At 46.6% G+C, this 22,202-nt stretch overlaps 1 protein-coding gene across 1 annotated transcript in view; it reads right to left on the bottom strand.

Moving 5' to 3' along the window:
* RBCK1 (RANBP2-type and C3HC4-type zinc finger containing 1) overlaps nucleotides 1–19,508 on the bottom strand; it is a 164,343-nt gene extending 144,835 nt beyond the window's left edge. The window contains 3 exon segments of the mRNA XM_030212878.1: nucleotides 12,866–13,010; nucleotides 16,063–16,126; nucleotides 19,424–19,508. Coding sequence (XP_030068738.1) covers nucleotides 12,866–13,010; nucleotides 16,063–16,084 — 167 coding nt within the window. The 5' untranslated portion in view covers nucleotides 16,085–16,126; nucleotides 19,424–19,508.
* Nucleotides 19,509–22,202: the final 2,694 nt, after the last annotated feature.

Here is a 22,202-nt window from a genome sequence, read left to right as displayed (position 1 = left end):
AGAGACAGGGTCAGGACCGTCCCTCGGGCCGACCTCAGAGGCTTAGCTGGCGGCTTCACTCGGACAGGCTCCCAAGGCTCCACTTGAACCTCTCCAGACTGGACTCAGCGCTAGAGGAGTGGGGTCCCGAACAGAAGCTAACCTACCATGGTACCGCCGGCTGCTTGGCTGAGGCGGCTGAAAAGCCCCGAGCGGAGGAATTCCCCGGCGTCTTCTTTCGGCCTCAGCTTCAGGTGTATCCCGCAGGGCTGGCTCCTCCAGAAGTCTGAGGCGGTACTCACAGAGCGAGAGAGCAGGGTTCATATCAGAAACGGGGCTATGGCGGACCAGACGCCACCAGAGACACTTTCTCTCAGCTGCTGCTTCAGGAGTATCCTTCAGAGCAGGATCAGATAAAAGTTCATCACGGTACTCCCGAAGCGTCATAAAAGGATCCAAAAACAGAACTGGGCTGGCATAGGAATCAAAGTCCAACTCAGGAACTGCCCCCAGATCGTTCATAGGAAACAAAGGCATGGGCAGGAAGCCCACCTGGACCGATGATCTCGCCGGACTCATGGCCTTTGCATTCTGTCGCGTTCTCGAGGCCCTTGGAATGCTGTCAGGTCCTCGAGGCAGCACTGGGGATCGTGAGCCCATGGGTCCCTGCCGAGGAGCGGCAGAGGCAGGCAAGACCATCTTGGAACTGGACGTCTGGAAGGACCGGACTGGAACTCGGGACTGGAAGTAGGCCACTGGAACCGGCAGAACAGGAACCGCTTCACCTGTGCTTAGCCACCTTTCCGCTGGAGTTGAGCTCCAGCGTGCGGGCGGCCGACAGGACTTGCTGGCCAAGGCTGGACTGGAGATCCAGAGGACCCACCGAGGATCAAGGAAACACGAGGAAACTGGACTAGGAACTAAACTCAGACGGAGTGCTGCTGCACAGCCACTATCAAGAACCAGAAGGCAGACCAAGGAGACAAGACATAGGAACAAAGACTAGGGCAACATGCCAGCAAGGCAGACTGGGGATCAGGGAATACCCAGCGGGTAAACCCACTAGCTAGGAAGCAGCAGGAAACAGGGACCACGCCCTGGCCATAAACACTAGCTAGACAGAGAGACAGGATTCAGGATATACACACAGGAAATACAAGCAGGGTTCAAGATAGGCAACATAGCGAACAGAGTAAACCAGGAAGACAGGCCAAGGGTCTTGGGCCGGCAGCAGAGCAAACAGAGAACAAACACAGACAGAGGCTTCACCCCAAACACAGAGTAAGCCAGGAACAGAGACTTCACCCCAAACACAGAGTAAGCCAGGAACAGAGGCTTCACCCCAAACGCAGAGCAAGCCAGGAACAGAGGCTTCACCCCAAACACAGAGCAAGCCAGGAACAGAGGCTTCACCCCAAACGCAGAGTAAGCCAGGAACAGAGGCAGGGAAACCCCCCACGGCAAGACAACAGACAGACACAGAAAGAAGCTGGGCTGGAACCCAGAGAGAGGCTAAGCAGTAGTGCAGCAGACACGTACTAACCTGACCTGGCCTAAGAGCATAACACTTCATGCAAAGGCACTGACTGCAAGCCCAGCACTCCCTTATGAAGGCTCTCACTGATGAGTCACTACCAGCAGGACAGAAGCAGGAAGTTCCTTGCCTCCAAAGAGAGGCTTGACACACAGAGAAAGAGAGCCCACAGGAAGGACAAGCAGGAGCCATCTTGGATACTGGCATAGAGGAGGTGGCAGCCATCTTGGAAGAGGCATAGCCCACACAGGTGAGGTCCAGTAAGGCAATCAGCACACAGAGCCAGAAAGAAACTAAGACAGAGACAGACACAGAGACAAGCAGAAGCCAGCACAGCCACTGACTCCCAGAAACAGGGTAAGTATGAGGGTGGTAACGGCCACAGACGTGACAACAACCTTCTAGCTATGGCCACCGCCTTGTCACACTGTTTTGTCGCCTTCAGATCCTCAGATATTATCACCCCAAGATCCCTCTCCCCGTCCGTACCTATCAGATTCTCACTGCCTATCACATACGTCTCCCGTGGATTTCTATTCCCTAAGTGCATCACTTTGCATTTCTTTGCATTGAATTTTAATTGCCAAACCTTAGACCATTCTTCTAGCTTCCTCAGATCCTTTTCCATGTTTTCCACTCCCTCCCGGGTGTCCACTCTGTTACAGATCTTAGTATCATCCGCAAATAGGCAAACTTTACCTTCTAACCCTTTGGCAATGTCACTCACAAATATATTGAACAGAATCGGTCCCAGCACCGATCCTTGAGGCACACCACTACTCACCTTTCCCTCCTCCGAGCAAATTCCATTCACCACCACCCTCTGGCGTCTGTCCGTCAACCAGTTCCTAATCCAGTTCACCACTTCGGGTCCTATCTTCAGCCCATCCAGTTTATTTAAGAGCCTCTTGTGGGGAACCGTGTCAAAAGCTTTGCTGAAATCTAAGTAGATTACGTCCATAGCTCGTCCCTGATTCAATTCTCCTGTCACCCAATCAAAGAACTCCGACGTGCTGATATGTTTTTAGACTCTGATATGTTTTTAGACTCTGTAGAGTTACCTAAGTTGTTCTCTCGACAGTTACAGAGGTTATATAGCCCAATTGTAGAGGGAGATCTTATGTTTGCATTGCAACAAAGTGCTTCTCATAAAACGCCGGGTCCAGATGGTATCGTATGGAGTTTTATAAGCAGTTTTATGAAACTCTTAAGAGACCGCTTTTAGCTTTGTTTAATTCTATGGTAATGGAATGGACTATTCCGGATACGATGAAGGTAGCCAAGATTGTAGTCATCCCGAAGGAGGGTAAGGACATGGCAGACCCCGGCTCGAACAGGCCAATTTCCCTTCTTAATGTAGACGCCAAATTATACGCCAAAATATTGGCAAACAGGTTGGCTCGAGTGCTCCCAGAGCTGGTAGAAGAGGCTCAGGTGGGGTTTGTGAGGGGAAGGACTGCGGTTCGGAATGTCCATGCTATATTGGCCTCTCTAGAGACTGTGAAATATAAGCGTTTGGCTTCTCTGTTAATCAGCTTTGATGCGGAGAAAGCTTTTGACATGGTGAGATGGCCCTATTTGTTTGAGGCTTTGCAGCAATATGGTACACAGGGGTTTTTTCTTGATGCAATCCAAGTGCTATATTTAGAGCCTTTGGCATATGTCTGGGTCAATGGGGTACGCTCACGCTCATTTAACATCTTTAGAGGTACCAGACAGGGTTGTCCGCTCTCTCCTCTATTGTTTGTGTTGTTCTTAGATCCCCTGGTTAGAGCGATACAAACCCATCCGGAGATTACGGGGGTACCGATAGGGGTCTTGCACTTTTTGATGTCGGCCTTTGCGGATGACTTGCTGGTACACTTGACACAACCTTTCCAGTCACTCTCGGCGTTGTTAGAACTCTTTCAATAATTTGGTGATTATGCAGGGTTCAAACTTAACTATACGAAATCTTTGGCATTGGCCTCTCCAGAGGTGCAGAAAGGGATATGGGGACAGACCTTTCCACTCAGGTGGGTGAAGGGTTTATTTTGTTATCTGGGTGTTTGGTTGTCCATGAAATCAGTAGATATATATCGATTGAATGTGGATAGATTGTTACGTGCTACGGAAACGAGGCTGAATAATTGGATGAATTTGCCCCTTACACTCTATGGGCACATTCAATTATTTCAAATGGTGGAGTTCCCCAGATGGCTCTATTGTTTGAGGTTGTTGCCTGTTCTCATATATCAAAAAGATTTTAAAGTGTTATATCGTCGGATTTCGACGATATTGTTGGGGAGGGAAGAAGGCTAAATTACCATTGCCTTTGTTGATGGGCCACTGGAGAGAAGAGGGACTGGGACTACCTGACCTGAAACGTTATAATAGAGCATGTCTACTAAGGCACTTTGGAGACTGGTTTTTTGATCGAGAAGATTACACACCTCGACAAATAGAGGGCCAGTTCTTTGCCCCTTGTAATTTTTATTTTCTACTACAGGCACCTAGAGCCCACATTCCGGAACATCTGCAGAATAGCTTGCTGTTATCATCTTTGAGGACTCTTTGGAGAGATTTGATAGGCATTTGGGGTTTGCAGACAAACACGTCGGATATGTTACCCATTTGTGGCAATTTATTTTTTAAGCCTGGGATGGCTAGTAAGACATTTCGAGTTTGGGGGCATTTGGGCATTAGTCGTCTAGAGCATCTTTTGAACGGACAAGGGACGCTGTTAAGTTTGGGAGCTTTAGATATCGGTTATGACATGAACAACATCTTTGCCTATCATCAAATAGCACATTATGTCAGATCCTTAGACTCTGAGGCTTTGAGATCTCGGCATTGTCACCGGATGAGACAGTTTCTGGAAGGAGGGGGAACGGATAGGCTGCTGGTATCGAAATTGTATAAGTTGTTGGGGAAGGACAGAGAGTTGATCAGAATGCGTTGAGCTTGGGATTTAGCTAGGCCGGGACTATCCCTGGACTTTGATATATTGACTTCTCGGATCCCGGGGGTGACGGGTAATGCGGGCCTTCGTGAGTGTCAATACCAAGTTCTTCATAGAGCATATATCACGAAGACTCAGCTTTTTCAGATGGGTGGAGTAGAAAACCCTTTGTGTGAAAAGTGTGGGAGGTTGCCTGGATCTCTATTCCATTGTTTGTGGGAGTGTTCTCGGGTGCAGCATTTTTAGATTGTGGTCATGCAGTATTTATCTTTTTTGCTAGGATCTAAAGTTGTCAGTTCTCCATTGGGAATACTGCTTGACAAGTATGAGAGTTTTGTTTTGCAGAGTACATCAGGGAGGCAACTGGTTCGTAAGGCATGTCTGATTGGTAAAAGGTTGCATCTCTGTCAATGGGTGGGTAGTTCTCTCCTGGATTTCTGGCACTGGAGAAACAGATTCCACGAGCTGATGCTTTTTGAGTGCCGGGGCATAAGGCTCCTCTAGGAGGAGGACATTTTTTTTGGACATTTGGGGCCCATATATTCAGTCATTACATACCAAAGGTAGAAGTTTGGTACTAAATTCCCTTTGATTCTGAAGGGGAAGGGCATAGTCTATTTGTTGGTTAAACTCTGGAAGATACCTTAGTGAGGATTGGAAGGGGGTGGGAGGAAGAGGGGGTGGGTATGGTATAGGGGAGGGTGAGTCTGGGGGGTAGGAAAGTGATAGGGGCACTAAAAGATGCAATGTGTTCTCCTGATATGTGTGAAATACGGAGTTGATTGGCAGCATTACAAGGTGGGAGAAATGATGCTCAGTAAAGCAGTACAGTACCAAATAATGACCACAAAATGTTGTCAGTAGTTCATATTTTATTTAGAACTTTATTGAATAATACTTAGGTTGCAATCTGATGCATTCTACAATTGAATATATAAAGTTCTTGACACCTGTTCTGTATGGAACTCCTGCTTATATGTGCTTATGCTAATAAATATATTAGTCGGGGAATACTAGTCGGAAGGGGGGGAAGGGGGAGAGAGGGGATAGGTGAATGGGGGGGGGGGGGTAGGGGATAGGGAAGGGGAGGGGAAGGAAAACTTTGATGATAGATGTTTAGCTGTATTAGCACAAGTTTGAATATGTTTACTACTAGTTTTGTATGGATTGGTATGGACATGTTTCATATGAGCATTCATCAATAAAAATTGTTAAATCTTAAGATGAACCCATCAGGAAACAGGATATCCTCGCTGAAATTTGGCCATCTGTAGTGTATACAGTGTATTTATTTAGTTTTTAGTGTAGAAAAATGAGCACAAAATACAGAGTTTAAAATTGCTGTTTCTACCAGCTATAAGTTTTAAGCTGTTTTAGTGATATTCAATTGTTATTTCATGATATTTATATCTACATATGGGAAGCTTTCAAATATATTAAAAAGCTGTCCAATAAGTAAAAAAAAAAACAAAAACAAACTTTTGTCCACCTTTTAAGGCACTGCCTATCCAAATGAAACAGCTTTAGACTGCACCAACAATAAAAAACAACAACAACAACAACAATGTGGATGCAGCAGCTCACTGGTTTGCTTGCTTTGTTTTGTGTAAATGGGGGATGCCAGCTGTGCTGGGAAGGGGAAAGTCAGACTGTCCTAATTGGCTTCCTTGCTGACAATGGACTAGATAGACTCACTTCCACTCCTGTTTATTAAACCTCCTTGTTCCTACCAGCGTTTATTTATTTAGATTTTGCTCACATCTTTTTCAATATAGCTCAAGGTGAGTTACATTCAGGTACTCTGGATATTTCTCTGTCCCAGGAGGGCTCACAATCTAAGTTTGTACCTGAGGCAATGGAGGGTTAACATGCTTATTTTCGAAAGTGATCGCTGGCCATCTTCCAACACAAATCGGGAGATGGCCGGCGATCTCCTGAACCCGGCCAAATCGGTATAATTGAAAGCCGATTTTGGCCGGGTTCAACTGCTTTCTGTTGCGGAGCCGGTGAAACATCAAGGGGGCGTGTCGGCAGGGAAGTAAAGGCGGGACTGGGACGTGCTCATGAGATGGCCGGCTTCGCCTGATAATGGAAAAAAAAAAGCCAGGCTTGACGAGCATTTTGCCGGCTTTACTTGGTCCCTATTTTTTCACAACCAAGCTTCAAAAAGGGGCCCCAACTGACCAAATGACCACCGGAGGAAATCGGGGATGACCACCCCTTACTCCCCCAGTGGTCACCAACCCCCTCCCACCCAAAAAAATAAAAATAAAAAACATTCCTGATGGGCTCAAAGCAGAGTTCTATAAAATGATGAGAGACCCCATAGTGCCTGTGCTAACTAATGCATTTAACACCTGGGTAGAACGCGGTCGCCTACCGGACCATCTTAACTTAGCTCAGATTATAGTTTTGCCCAAACCACAGAGGGACCCTACATTGGTGACATCTTATAGACCTATCTCCCTTCTAAATCAAGAGGTAAAGTTGTTAGCAAAAATACTTGCCAATAGACTGCGTAGAGTGCTCCCGGATATAGTTCATGAGGCACAAGTGGGGTTCGTGCAGGGGAGATCGGTTGCACGGAACATGCGGCGCATTTTAGCTTCCTTAGAACGTTTAGAGGCGACCTGTGAGGCCTCAATTATGATTAGTTTTGATGCTGAAAAGGCGTTTGATCGCTTGGAGTGGCCCTTTTTATTTACTGTTTTAGATACCTATGGGTTTCAGGGATGGTTTATGCAGGCGATTAGGACATCGTATTTTTCCCCAAGGGCTAGAGTAATGGTAAATGGGGTGTGCTCAGGGGAATTTGAGATTCGGCGAGGGACTAGGCAGGGATGCCCTCTGTCACCTTTGCTTTTTGCCCTGTATCTGGATCCCTTGATTCGGGATCTGAGTTCGTGTCCGGCCATCCATGGGGTACAGATTGGGGCTCAGGAGTTTAAAGTTGCTGCATTCGCTGATGGCCTCCTGGGCCTGCTCACGGAACCACGGGAATCCTTGACAGCCCTTTTAGAAACCTTTCAAGAATTTGGAGCATACACTGGGTTCAAATTAAATTTTGATAAGTCAGAAGCGCTAGTGGTACCAGCTGCTGCAAGGCGACTCTGGCTGGAGTAGTTCCCTTTGCGTTGGGAGGAGGACTCATTTAGATATTTGGGGGTCCTTCTTACTATGCAGACAAAGACGCTATATAGATTAAATGTTAGGAGACTTGTGGACAAAACAGAGCAGCAATTGGAGATGTGGCAACCACTGGCATTATCTTTGTCGGGGCGACTGTGCCTCGTCAGAATAGTAATTCTTCCCAGGTGGCTATATATGCTACAAATTTTACCACTGTGTTTATTAAAGAAGGACATTAGAGTTTTTTATCGTTTAATTATGAGATTCTGTTGGGCACACAAAAAGGCTAAAATCCGACTAACACGCCTATGGGGTGGCTGGAAGCAGGGAGGGCTGGGATTACCTAACTTGCAATATTACAATATCGCATGTCTCTTACGACATGTTAGGGACTGGGTCTTTTCAATTGGTTATAATACCCCTCTTGAGATGGAAAGAGCTCTCTTTCGACCGTACACACTGATTTCTTTATTGCATGCAGAGGGACCTTCAGTACCAATGTCTATTAGGCAATCTGTGCTTTTGGGCCCCATGCAGGCCGCATGGAAATTTTGGGGGAAATGTTTGGGAGGGGATGCAAGCACAACAGAGCTTTTAACTATTGTGGGGAATCCAGGATTTTTACCCGGGATGGCGAACCAGACTTTTGTGAGATGGGGATAATTGGGACTCGACTGTGTAGGGAAGTTAGTGAATCCAGAGGGAGAGATTAAAGCATTAGATCAATTGCTCCTACCTGAATCTATAAAATGAGGCGATACGTTTGCTCACTGTCAGCTAAAACATTATATTAGGTCCTTAGATAAAGAAGCATTGAAAATTGGCTTGGGTAAGAAGATTCAGGAAATGTTTATGGAGCTCTCAGAAGAGGCTCCCTCTATTTCCAGCATTCAGGGAAAGATATGGTCTCTGATGCCTGGGGAGGAGCTAGCCCAGCTTAGGCAAAGATGGGAAGTAGATGTGGGGAGGGACCTTACTGATTGGGATATTGATGCTCATATTTATTTTATTTTTGTTACATTTGTACCCCGCGCTTTCCCACTCATGGCAGGTTCAATACGGCTTACATATTGTATACAGGTACTTATTTGTACCTGGGGCAATGGAGGGTTAAGTGACTTGCCCAGAGTCACAAGTAGCTGCCTGTGCCTGAAGTGGGAATCAAACTCAGTTCCTCAGTTCCCCAGGACCAAAGTCCACCACCCTAACCATTAGGCGGGAATACCTAACTTGGTAAGTAGGGCGAGCTATCGTGAATGCGCTTTTCGAGTAGTACACAGGGCCTACTTCACGCAGGTTCAACTGTTTACAGCGGGAGGGATCCATACACCTGTTTGTTTGAAATGTAATATTTCTGATAACACCTATTATCATCCATTTTGGGAATGCACAATTGTACAGCATTTCTGGAGAAGAGTGGAGGATTTCTTATCCCTTATGATGTCCGGCCAATTTAAAGGAACACCTATTCAACTGGTCCTGGACTGCCCTGGATCATTTAGGGGTCTGAAAGCGGATGAAAAACTACTCTGTCGTAAACTTTGTTTGCTAGCAAGGAAGTGTATCTTGCAGTCATGGACTTCTTCAGAACCCCCTGAGCTTTGGCACTGGCGGAATCAAATACACCAATTAATGATGTGGGAAGTGAAAGAAGCCAAAGGCTCCTATAAAAGGAAAACTCGTTTTCTTAAGATTTGGGGACCTTTTATAGATAAACTTACACACCGTGGTACATAGGCGGTCGGTGGCCCAACTGTTTGGGGAGGCTAAAGGGGGCGGGGTTGGGGGGTGGAGCCAGGGGCGGAGCTTATATCCACAATTGACAACACACAGAAAAAAAATAAAAGTCACAATTAATACCTTTTATTAAATTTAGATATTAGATATATATCATATGTCAAAGAATAAAGTGGTTGCTCAAAGCATATACTAACCACAATCGCTCAACTGTAAAACACTATGCACAAATTTGTGCAAAAACACACCCAGAACCTTACTGTACCATAACACTAGGCAGACCCTAATACACCAATATACCACCCATACGGAAAAAGCAGACCGTCAACAATATGAAACAAGGGATCATAATATCACAATTCTCATGTAGAGCCAAAGAACACCCTTTTAGGGTGGCTAGTGTTCACAATGAGCTCCTTTTATTAAGGACCATATGTAGATCCTTCAAGAGGTAGTGTGTCATGATTTACGCTGTACACCCTTTCTGATGTTTTGGTGCCACCTCAGTAAGGCCAACACACAATCTCTCCACTGCAAAACACTATACACAAACTTGTGCAAAAACACACTCATAACCTTACCAAATCATAACAGCACTAATTCCAAGGACAGGACGAGCTACAACCTTATGCGTGGAAAGGCAGCAGTATAATTACACCGGGCTCTAAAACACCAGTACACAACCTAGTGAAACAAAACAAAATGCAGGCAAATACTACACACTAGCAGAATACTGCATCTTGATCACACATGAAAAACACATGACACAACAGATACGAAGGCAAAACTGGAAAGTTACCTCAAGTAGTCAGACTCGGCATGCAGCAATACTAGAAAAATTGAAACTTACATGCAACATATCACAGATGCACATTTCCAAAAGCTGATATTTCAATTAATAAATTCAGAATAAAATTCTTCTTTCTACCTTGTCGGAGCATTTTATTTTTGTAGTCACGCTGGTCCAGTGTCTATTTTCTGTTTTTCCTGTTTTTGCAGTATCCCCTGTCCGTTTGACATTTGTTTTGCCTTGTCCACCATTGATCTTCCCTCTGTGTCCCTACTGGTCCCGTCCAGCATTTCCATTCTGTGTGTCCCTGTCCCTATGTTCCATCTGCCCTCTCAGTGTCTCTGTCCTCCCATTACATTCAGCATCTTCCCTCTGTCTTGCTCTTTCCTGCATTTCATCCTGTTTGTCCCTCCCCACCCTACCTCATTGTGTCCAGCATTGCCCCTGTGTGTCCCTTTCCCTATGCTTTCTCCATGCCCTGCATCTCTTCTTGCTCTCCCTGACCTTCCACTCTTCTCTGTCTTTCCTTCCTCCTGCACTCCTACTCTGGGGCCTGAATGCCTTCCTCTTTCCCCCACCCATGGTCCAGTATTGCTCTCTATATCTCCCACTTTCTTCCACTTCGTCAATCCTCTCTCTCTGTCTCTCACCCCCCCCCCCCCATATCTATCCTCTTATTCTCAGATCTAGCACCTCTCCCTCCCTCCACAAATCAAGCGTTTCTGCCCTTTCCTTTCACCACAACCTCACAGCCCCAACTCCCAGCGGCTCTGATTCTCACTCTCCTCTCTGTGGTCCGATGGTGCTGCTAATTTGCCTTGATCGCTGTCAGTAGCGACACTGCAGCGGCCTCGTTCTTCCCAGTGATGCCTCCCGCCCACGCGGAACAGGAAGTTGCATCAGAAGAGGGCGGGAGGTATCACTGGGAAGAACGAGGCAGCCTGCCTTAATCGCTGCAGTGTCGCTACTGACAGCAATCAAGGCAAATTAGCAGCACCATCGATCGGACCGAATACAGATTCCCGGCCGCACCTGAAGCAAACAGCCTACAGAGTCTGGAGATCGTGAGGAGGTGAGACCGATCGCTGTAGTAAGAGCTGGTAGGCAAGGCTTTAAAGTTCGAGGTTCATCTTGTACAGGTGCCTCTTTGACCACCAGCATGGGGGGGGGGGGGCTGAGAGAGGGATGGGTTCGGGACATTTGGAGCAAGAGGTAGGCGGGGAAGGTAACAGCTGGGCTGAGGAGGCTTAGCCTCCCCAAGCCTCTTATACGGGGCGCCTATGCCGTGGTAGAAGTCTTGTACTTAACAAGCTATGAATGGCCAAAGCAGCAAAGAGTGTTTGAGTATTGCAGTTTACACAGTGTTATCCAAAGGGGAGGGGAAGGGAGGGTGGATTAGGAATGAAGAAGGTGGAGGGGGGATATGGTAGTAGGGGGGGTAGGGTATTGGTTAAAGTACCCGAGGAATCTCATGCTTTGTTGGGGAGATGGGGTAAAAGTTAAAAGTTTGAAGACAGTGTTATATATACACAAGTACTAATGTGTTGACTGCTGGCTATGCGCCATTTTTGTACCATGTGCATCTCACAAATAGAATTCGTGTTTATTTTGTCTTCAATAAAATTGTTGAAATATAAAAATAAAAAACATTTTTTGTCAGCCTCTATGCCAGCCTCAAATGTCATACCCAGCTCCCTGACAGCAGTATGCAAGTCCCTGGAGCAGTTTGTAGTGGGTGCAGTGCACTTCAGACAGGTGGACCCAGGCCCATCCCCCCTACCTGTTCCACTTGTAGTGGTAAATGGGAGCCCTCCAAAACCCACCCAAAACCCACTGTACTCACATGTAGGTGCCCCCCTTCACTTCTTAGGGCTATGGTAATGGTGTAGAGGTGTGGGGAGTGGTTTTTTTTTGGGGGGGGGGGCTAAACAGCCAAGGGAAGGGAGCTATGCACCTGGGAGCTATTTTTATTTTTAATTTTTAGAAGTGCCCCCTAGGGTGCTAGGTTGGTGTCCTGGCATGTCAGGGGGACCAGTGCACTACAAATGCTCCTCCCACGACCAAATGCCTTGAATTTCGCCGGGTTTGAGATCGCTGGCATTTTTTTCCATTATGGCCGAAAATCGAGGCCGACCATCTCAAGCCCGGCGAACTCTGACATTTGGCCGGGCCCAACCGTATTAGTGAAGAAAAAGATGGCCGGCCATCTTTTTTGAAAATATGGTTGGCTCTGCCTGCTTGCGGTCTGGAGATGGCTGGCCAGCTATTTTGCTGGCGCCTTTTGATTATGCCCCTCTTAGTGACTTGCCCAAGATCACAAGGAGCAGTAGTGAGATTTGAACTGGCCACCTCTGGATTGCAAGACCAGTGCTCTAACCACTAGGCCACTCCTTCACTCCCCTTTGAAAATGGTGCGCTCCTTTTTTTGGGCAGCATGAAGTGTAAGGGCAACCCAGGAACTTTTTTGTGTAGTGACAGCTAGGAGGAAGGGGGAAGATGGAGAAAAGGGCTTTTGGGGCATCAGTCCTAGATATATCTTTTGTTTTTGACGGAAGGAAGAAAGGCAATGAGATAAAGACCACTCATACATACACCTGTCTAATGCCGTTTCTAGCAGCGTGTTGGTCCTACAGAACAGGATAAGCTGGGCCTAGTTGTAAGCACCTAGTCCAGAACTGACTTAAAGAAACTGGAAGTAGATATGTCCCCAGTAATCTGCTTCTGTCCTTGCTAGCTCACAGCAAAGCATGCTTACCGGATAACCTGAACTGGATATGCCGTCTGAGTGACATGGATGACCAGAGGGGTCTGTTGCTCAGCTAGCTGCCCAGCACATTGAATGGCCACCTCCTTGTCGCCTTCTTCGATGGCTTTTGCCAGCTTCATAGCCAGTTCAGCTGCTGTGGTGAATAAATAGCAGCATGAGTACAGAGACCAATACTCATTGGTTCACACAAATCCTTACTGGTCTGGGCAGAAACTGAACATCTTCTAGCAAGGTCCGAGAGTCTCGGCACTATTTGAGACAGCTTTAGCTCAACCCTCCCATGCCTTTTTTGTCAAAATGTGTCAAATTTACCCTCTTCTTGGGCCATTCAGACCAAACTCCACATCTGAAAAGTGAAAAAGTCTGATGTTTCCCCCAAGGAATTGCTTTTAGGCAAAAACTGGTGGAGCTAGATCCAAACATTGTAAAAGTGGAGACTCACACAAAACAGAAACTAGACACTCAAGGCCAGATGCACTAAACTTTAAGAGCCTTAAATGAGCCTTTAACAAAGAATTTTTTAACCATTGCATGCACTAAAGCCCATTTTCCAACGACGGTAGCAGCTAACGAAAACGGAATGCAGATGAGCAATTCGTGTAGAAACCCTACTGTAACAAGATGCACTAACCTTTTCCGATTGGTTTAACGCAGGAAAACCGAACGAAACGCCGTGAAATCTAACGAGAGGTCTGGACCTCTCGTTGTGGCTGTGCGGGCTTGGAAAAACAGAAAACAAACAAACCTTATAGGATGGCAAGCTCAGGAGGGGGCAAAGGCGCTCGTCAGGAGCGTCCTTCATGGACGGCCTTGCCCCCCCCTGCCCCGCTCGAGTTCGCCACTGCTCCCCACTTCCCCCCGCTTCCCCCTGCATCAAAACAAAAATCAAAACTTAAGGCTGCCACGGCCCCCCTCCCTTCCTCTCTTCCTCTCTTTCCCAGCTCCGCCTTCCGCCATCCTCCGCCCCTGTGCCTCGCCCCTGCCACCCCCCTGAGGTCGTTGCTGCCGCTCCCCCCCCTCCACCGGGCCCCCTCCTTCTTACCGAGCCCGCGCAGCGCCTCTCACCTCTGTGTGAAGGCGCTGCACAGGCAAAAAGAACAGCTGATGCCTCTTCGCCCAATCTTTGCGTCTCTCCTTTCCTCCTGGGCCCGCCCCCATCTGACGTAGGTTACTTACGTCAGACAAGGGCGGGCCCAAGAGGAAAGGAGAGACGCGAAGACTGGGCGAAGAGGCATCAGCTGTTCTTTTTGCCTGTGCAGCGCCTTCACACAGAGGTGAGAGGCGCTGCACGGGCTCGGTAAGAAGGAGGGGGCCCGGTGGAGGGGGGGGAGCGGCAGCAACGACCTCAGGGGGGTGAGAGGCGCTGCGTGGGCCTGGTGGAGGGGGGGAGCGGCGACGACCTCAGGGGGGGCGTCGGGGGCGGGGCACGGGGGCGGAGGATGGCGGGAGGCAGAGCTGGGAAAGAGAGGAAGGGAGGGGGGCCGGGGCAGCCTTGTTTTGATTTTTGTTTTGATGCACAGGGAAGGGGGGGAAGCGGGGAGCAGCGTTTGGTTGATGCATCTGGCCCTCAGGCCCAGATGCACTAAACCTTAACCACCCTTTAACGAAGAAATTTTCAACCATAGCATGCATTAAAGGCTATTTTCCGACGACGCTAGCAGCTAACGAAAACGGAATGCAAACGAGTAACTACCATTGAAATGTGGACAATTCGGGATGCACTAACCATACCAACGATTGCAACGAATCATTTACCGTGATAAATTTAACGTGAGGTCAGACCTGTCATTAAGGCCTGAGCTGTCATCTCCCCGCTTCCCCCTGCACCATAAAAATCCAAGCTGGCATGTTTAAGTGAGATTAAATAAAAACGCTACCAATAAAGAATGACAAGGTGGATGCAGTACTTCATAGGCTTCCCCCTGCATTAATAGAAAAGCAAAACAAAAATCGAAAAAGAGGAGGGCGGGCCCAGGAAGAACGGAGGGACGTCAGAGGAGGCATCACTGATCGCCGATCAGCTGTTCTTGCCCGTGCAGTGCCTTCACACAGAGGTGAGAGGAGCTGTGCGGGCCCGGTAAGGCGAGGGGGGGCGGTGGAGGGGGGGCCGGCGGCGACGACCTCAGGAGGGCAGGGCACGGGGGTGGAGGATGGCGGGAGGCGGAGCTGTGGGAAAAGGAGAAAGAGAGAGAGAGGAAGGGAGGGGGACCGGGGCTGCTAAACTTTTGATTTTTGTTTTTATTTTTTATTTAATACAGGCGGAAGCGGGGAGCAGCGGCGACCTCGGAGGGGGGGCAAGGCCCTCCATACAGGATGCTCCTGACGAGCGCCTTTTCCCCCTCCCAATCCTTTTTCGATTTTTGTTTTGCTTTTCTATTAATGCAGGGGGAAGCCTATGAAGTACTGCATCCACCTTGTCATTCTTTATTGGTAGCATTTTTATTTAATCTCACTTAAACATGCCAGCTTGGATTTTTATGGTGCAGGGGGAAGCGGGGAAATGACAGCTCAGGCCTTAACGACAGGTCTGACCTCACGTTAAATTTATCATGGTAAATGATTCATTGCAATCGTCGGTATGGTTAGTGCATCCCGAATTGTCCACATTTCAATGGTAGTTACTCGTTTGCATTCCGTTTTCGTTAGCTGCTAGCATCGTCGGAAAATGGCCTTTAATGCATGCTACTGTTGAAAATTTCTTTGTTAAAGGGTCGTTAAGGTTTAGTGCATCTGGGCCTCAAAGTGGTTTACATAGTATAAGACAGGTACCTGGGGCAATGGAGGGTTAAGTGACTTGCCCAGAGTCACAAGGAGCTGCAGTGGGAATTGAACCCAGTTCCCAGGATCAAAGTCCGCTGCACCAACCACTAGACTACTCCTCCATTCCTAAAGGATCAGGGACTTGATATACTGCCTTTCTGAGGTGCAACCAAAGCAGTTTACATATTCTATATAGGTACTAGGCTCAGAAGATGGTCATAACACAGATTTGGATCTAATGCTGCCCTCATTTACCCCCTCTCACCTGAGACATCCACCTATACATCCTTACCCTTCCCCACCCCTCTCATCTGAGACACCCACCCTCTCTCCTGTCATTCAACAGGCTATCATCCTCCCCCTCCCTATCACATTCTTTCTATCTCCTCTGTTATTCACCTCTCTTTATTCCCATATCATCTTACCTCTCCTCACTGGGTCTCCCATCAGGATTTTCCGCCTTATTACTCAGAATGCAGAGCTTGCTGGCTGTTCACACAAAACACAAACATAAAAATATGATGTCTAATCAGACCTGATCCAGTATCACTCTATGCTGATTATAGTCATTCATGCTTAAACACTGGTTGGCAATATGCTATCAGGCCAACCACATATAAGCAGTTAAATATGATGCAGTCCTGTGACAATATATATTATAAACACTGTTAACAATACTTTTGGTTAAATTACTAATTTAAACATTATGATTGAGGAGTGTGGTAGCCGTGTTAGTCCACTCTTAAGGTTGGTCAGCATTTTACAGGACCAGGACACTGTACCAGTGACTTCACAGTGAGAATCCTGAAAGGTAACTTTAAAACCATACAAGAACGTAAGACCTTTGAAGTCAGAATGATTGAATATTTTAACACCCAACAGAAAGGACTTAACAAGGATCTGGGGTTCCTAGCCCATTATAAACCATAAAGCTGTATTTCCCTGTTGATCACCCTCCCCTCACCTATCCACACCTATCCTGTTAGAATACCAATGATATGCTTTGATGTCTCCATGCATACCTCCTACCCACCCCCATCCTTCCACCCTGTCAGACTGTCATAGTAATGCTTGAATGTTTTCACTTTTATACACTGTCAGCTAGCACATTTGCTTATTTCCGATCTGACGAAGAAGGGCAACCTTCGAAAGCTAATCAAGAAATGTATTAAGTTATGTCCAATAAAAAAGGTATCATCTTATTTTCTTTTCCATGTTTTATTTTGTTTGATTTCTATTGATAACATTATGATTGAAAATTAGTCTGGCTGCTTTGAAAATTAGTCTGACAAACTGTGAAACGGAGGCGCTCTGTTGAGCTAACCGTACAAGCAGCTATATACTCAGATAAGTGCCATTCTCTGTTTAAAGACAACACTATAGAAGTTAAACTATATAACAATTTTTTTAGAAAAACATAATAAACCTCATAGGTTTTTTAGACCTATGAGGAGGTTCACTCAGCTACTGTGGTATACTACAAATTCTACAGGCTGAGCTTCTGAGGTCTTTTTCCTCCCCTACTACAACATAATTAGTATATAAAGTAAAATCAATATTGCTTGCTATTAAATAATTTAAACATTAGGAAGTCTTCCCCTCCCCCTTGAGATGTACAGTACCCTGACTTGAAGCATATGAAAATAAAGTGATATATAATACACAGACTTGATCTACATCTGTCTTTTGCCATTTGCAGGGCACAGACTGTAGAAATCCATCTGGCATTGGCCTTAATTCCCAACTACTCTTGCCCAACATAACACCTCAACAGCCAAGTTTTGTTTCTATCCAACTGATCATCTGTGCCCATTGCTTATCCCAAGCTTTACCCCCTAACCCCCCCCCCCCCCCCCCCACCCAGCTAAGGATCCTCAGTGCTTGTTTCAGGCTTTACCCCTCACTCCTCCTACAGCTAAGGATACTCTAAGTTTATGACGGGCTTTACTAGGGCTATGCAGGACAAAACTTTATCTAGTCGATATTCAAAGCGATTTAAGTGGGCAGGAGAGGCCCACTTAGATCGTACTGTGCAGGTTGGCTGCTAATTTTCAGTGGCACTTACTTGAATAGTGACATTGAATATCGGCTCTGACCAGCCATTTTTAAAGTGGGCCAGAGAAGAGTGTTCCCACGGCAGAGTCAAGGAGGAGCTATCAGCTATGCCAGTGCCGGAACTATTTCTGCACCTGCATAACTAACAGTCCTAATTTGGTCAATTGAGTGCTGGCAGTATCTATATAGCTTCCGGGAAATGGCTAAAGCTGTGGGTGAGCTCCCGCCTTTCCTACCCCCTCCTGACCTCCACCAATAAGACCCAACTCCACCCTCCAAATGTGAGTGTTGTTACTCCCCTAATAGCAGACCTCCCTAATAGCACATCCCCTCCTGGCATCTCCCCCAATAACAGACCCCCCCCAACACCTCAACTCAATAGAAGTCTTCCCTCCCATCTCCCTATCACCTACCCTCCTGTAGCCCCCACCCCCAAGCCTACCTCTTGCTCCCTGGTGGTCCAGTGGGGCAGAAAATGGCCCCTAGTTCAACATTTCCCAAACTGTGGATCAAGACTCCAAATGAAATCATGACCAGGCCAGACAAAAAAATCCCTGCTATCAGCCAACACTTCCAATTGAGTCCACTAAAGCTGCAGGGGCTCCACGGAAGGTGGAGGATGATATCAGTATCACAGCTAATGCAGTACAAGGCTGGGAGCACTATCACTGATCCAAGGTAGGGGCTTGGGGGCACATGCTTGTCTGTGGGCACAAAAATGAGTTTCTGGCCACACAAAGTTGGGTAGCACTGCCTTAGTTAATAATCAATATAATGACAAATAAAGGGCAATGGGATTTGATATACCCCCTTTCTGAGGTTTTTGCAACTACATCCAAAGCAGTTTATATATATTTAGGTACTTATTTTGTACCAGGGGCAATGGAGGGTTAAGTGACTTGCCTTGAGTCACAAGGAGCTACAGTGGGAATTTAACTCAGTTCCCCAGGATCAAAGCAGTGGCGTAGCCACAGGTGGGCCTTGGTGGGCCGGGGCCAACCCACTTAGGGCTCAGGCCCATCCAACAGTAGCACATGGTAATGAAAATGCTGCTCTCTACAATACTGGCACCTTCACATGCTCAGCTTTTAGCGCATGCCTGCTGCAGACTACCACGGTGGAGACTGGACAGAAGCATTTTCCCATCAGCTGACATATTTTTTTTGGTGTGGGGGTGGGGGAGAGAACATTTGGTGCCCACCTACTTCTTGCCTAGGCCCACCCAAAATCTGCTGTCTGGCTATGCCCCTGGATCAAAGTCCACTGCACTAACCACTAGGCTACTTCCCCACTCAAAAACATTACATTTAACACTATACAAGCTTGATCATGCAAATATCCTGTTTCTTAAACACAAATAATGGTGGCTTGGAGCTGATTCACAAAATTAATAAGGAAAGAAACGAATGGTTAACGTTCATATTAACAGGCCCAAGGTCTCAAAAGGCTTAAAGTTACAGGACATCCACTGTAGATGTTTCTTCAATAGCCTCTACCACTTGAACAGTTTAGCTCTTTTAACTCAGCCTGTTTGTTTTTCTTTGTGTGTCCTGCCTGTCTGTGCGCTTCAAAGAGCAGAGACTCTCTCTAACGAGTTTCTGAAAAGGACTTTATATACTGATAATCTTTAGTCTATGAAGTGCATTAGCCCCTGCCCACTGACTTGTCACTCCGCATATCAGAGCCAGTAAAGCCTGGCTTTCTCTTCTGCTTCCCAAGTGTCTTACTTACCTGCATCAGCTAAAATTTTGCAGTGCAGGGTTCTGGCTCAGCCCTGCCCTGTTTCAGTGCTGAATTATTTCTCAGAAAAGCAAAGAAAAACCAAAAGCAGAATAAGGAAGTTGGAGGCTGGATTCTGACAGAGAGGTGGGGCCAAAACAGGAGGAAGATCTGAAAAATTACAGCTGGTGACCAGGGTGCTAGGAAAGGAGCAGGAACAGGGAGGGTGTGAGTGCACATGGGGTGCAGTAGGATTATGGTGGGTGTGGATTGGAAGGGGTACATGGTTGGGGGTGCAAGTAGTCATGGAGTACAGAGGGTGCAGCAGGGGAAGGGGTATGAAGCTGGAGGTGTGTGTGCACACATGGGGAACATAGGATGCAGCAGAGTAGGGATGGGTGCAGAAGAGAAGAGCTTGGGGGTGTGACTGCACATAGGGCACAGAAGGTAGGGGTGGGTGCGAATGCACACATGTGGTGCAGTGGATGGGATGGGATATGAGATACCACCTTTCTGTGGTTACAATATATATAGGTGTAGAATTGTAAATAAAATAATACTAATCTGTGCTCAAAATTTACAATTGTTTATTAATATATCAATATATAAGGATATACATGTCTTAATGGCAGACAAGGTATGTTCTAAATTCTGAACAGAGGCCAGCTCCTTATATAAGGAATTTGGTATCTTGAACACAAAAAATCAAAAGAATACATAAAAAGATTAATTATTATAGTACATAAAAAGATTAATTATTATAGGAGCCTAGGTTAGTTTACTAATGACTGCATACTTATGGTTTATAGCCTCCGTGATAGCCTTCTTCACCCCTTGACCATCAGATTATCCATTATAAATTGCTCACAAGTCAAAATACACAAGGCTTACAATGTTTTCCTTTCCTAAAGGTCTCTGTGCCACATCACAGCATACCCTGTTATTCATAGTAGAGAATAACAGGGGGACAGGGACTCTCAGTAACCACAGGAATGGGGATGGGGACAGAGCCTGTGGGGACAGGGACAAAATTTGTTCTTATCTCATTCTCTACTTTGAAGTCTGTTAATGAATTGGACAGTTATTTACATTAGAGAGATGCAGGCGATGATTTGTTCATTTTTTGGAAAAACAAGCAAAAGTGCTGGCCACAACTGGCAAAATTTGCATGGGGGATCCTGTACATTCCTGCTACTAGCACATCTTATGAGAAGATATTTTCTATTGCAGGAAGAACTGTGGAAGACAGGAGAGTTGGACTGAATTCTGAGATTGTTGATGACTTATTATTAATCCACAGATTAAAAATCATACCAGTGCTTCAATAACAATTCTTCATAGGGCATATTTCTCCCCCATTAGGGCATACAGAATGGGTTGTATTATGTACCCCTGGACATTTAAACAGGGTAGATTAGGGTTCTTTGGGGTAGTAGAAGTCAGCTATTGTTGGGTTTGGAAGGGTAGAGGGTGGTGGTGGTGATGGGGGGGAGTTATTATAGTTGCTTATTATTGTTTTTATTTGTGATTTATAAACAACAGTTGCACAGCATATTGTTCCTTTTTATACTTTAATTAAAAGATTTAAATATAAAATCATAAGTGATTAAAGCTTCTTCAGATGAGAGGACAGAGCTGGTGGGGACAGAATCTGCAGGGACGGGGCGAGGATGGAGATAGAGGCTGCAAGGATAGGGTGGGGATGGGGGCAAAACTTGCAGGAATGGAGACAGAACCTGTGGAGATGGGGTGGGGACGGGGACAAACTTTATCCTTGTGCCATTCACTAATTCATAGTTAAACAGTGAGGTAATACACATCCAGAAAGTGGTTATACATACTAGATTCTAGCCTAATACTAATGCAAAAATAATGAATGTATTTCTAAGGTAGAATTTTTTTCCATACAGGTACTTATTTTGCACCTGGGATAATCAAGGGTTAAGTGACTTGCTCAAAGTCAATAGGAGCAGCAGTGAGAATCAAACCCAGTTCCCCTGATTCTCAGGCTACTGCACTAACCATTAGGCTATTCCTTCACTCCAAAGGGTGCAGCAGGATAGGGGGTGGAGGCTGGAGGTGTGAGTGCACACATGGGGTGCAGAGGGTAGGGGTGGGCATGGAAGGGGTACAACATTCAGGGTGTAAGTGTATGTGAGTTCAGAGGTGTGGCAGTATAGGGGTGGATATGAAAGGGGTAAATTTTGGGTGTGTGAGTGCACATGGGGTGCAACAGGGTAGGGATGGGTGTGAAAGGGGTAGAGGCTGGAAGTGTGAATTCACACATGGGGTGCAGAGGTTGAAGCTGAGTAGGGGGAATGTGGATGGGGTACAAAGTTGGAAGTGCGCGTGCACACATGGGGTTCAGAGGATGCAGAACCATAGGGGGGTGGATATGGAAGGGGTAGAGGTTGAGGTGTGGGTGCATAGGGTGCAGGGTACAAGGTGAATGTGGAAGGGGTACAAGACTACAAGAGTGGGGGTGTGGCAGGGTAGTTGTGGGTATGGAAGGTGTAGATGTTGAGGGGTGCAAGTGCTCATGGAGTGCGGAGGATAAAGGAAGATGTGGAGGGGGTACGGCGAGGTTACAGGTGTGAGTGCACATGGGGTGCGGTGATGAGAATGAGGATTGAGGCAGCAGGTATACGAGAGAGCAGACGGCAAAAATGCTTCAACTGCAAATTAACAACTCAGCCTGCAGGGGCGCCCCTCTAGCTCCCTCAAAATCTATTAACCCTCCGCTAATGAGCTCCCTTTTCCTGCCCACAGCGTTCTCTTTGGGCTCTGACGT

This window comes from Microcaecilia unicolor, chromosome 8 (genome assembly GCF_901765095.1).
Source record: "Microcaecilia unicolor chromosome 8, aMicUni1.1, whole genome shotgun sequence".
In the NCBI taxonomy this organism is placed as follows: Eukaryota; Metazoa; Chordata; class Amphibia; order Gymnophiona; family Siphonopidae; genus Microcaecilia; species Microcaecilia unicolor.
The sequence above is the reverse complement of the archived record's forward strand: the minus strand, read 5'-3'. Positions and strand labels throughout refer to the sequence as shown.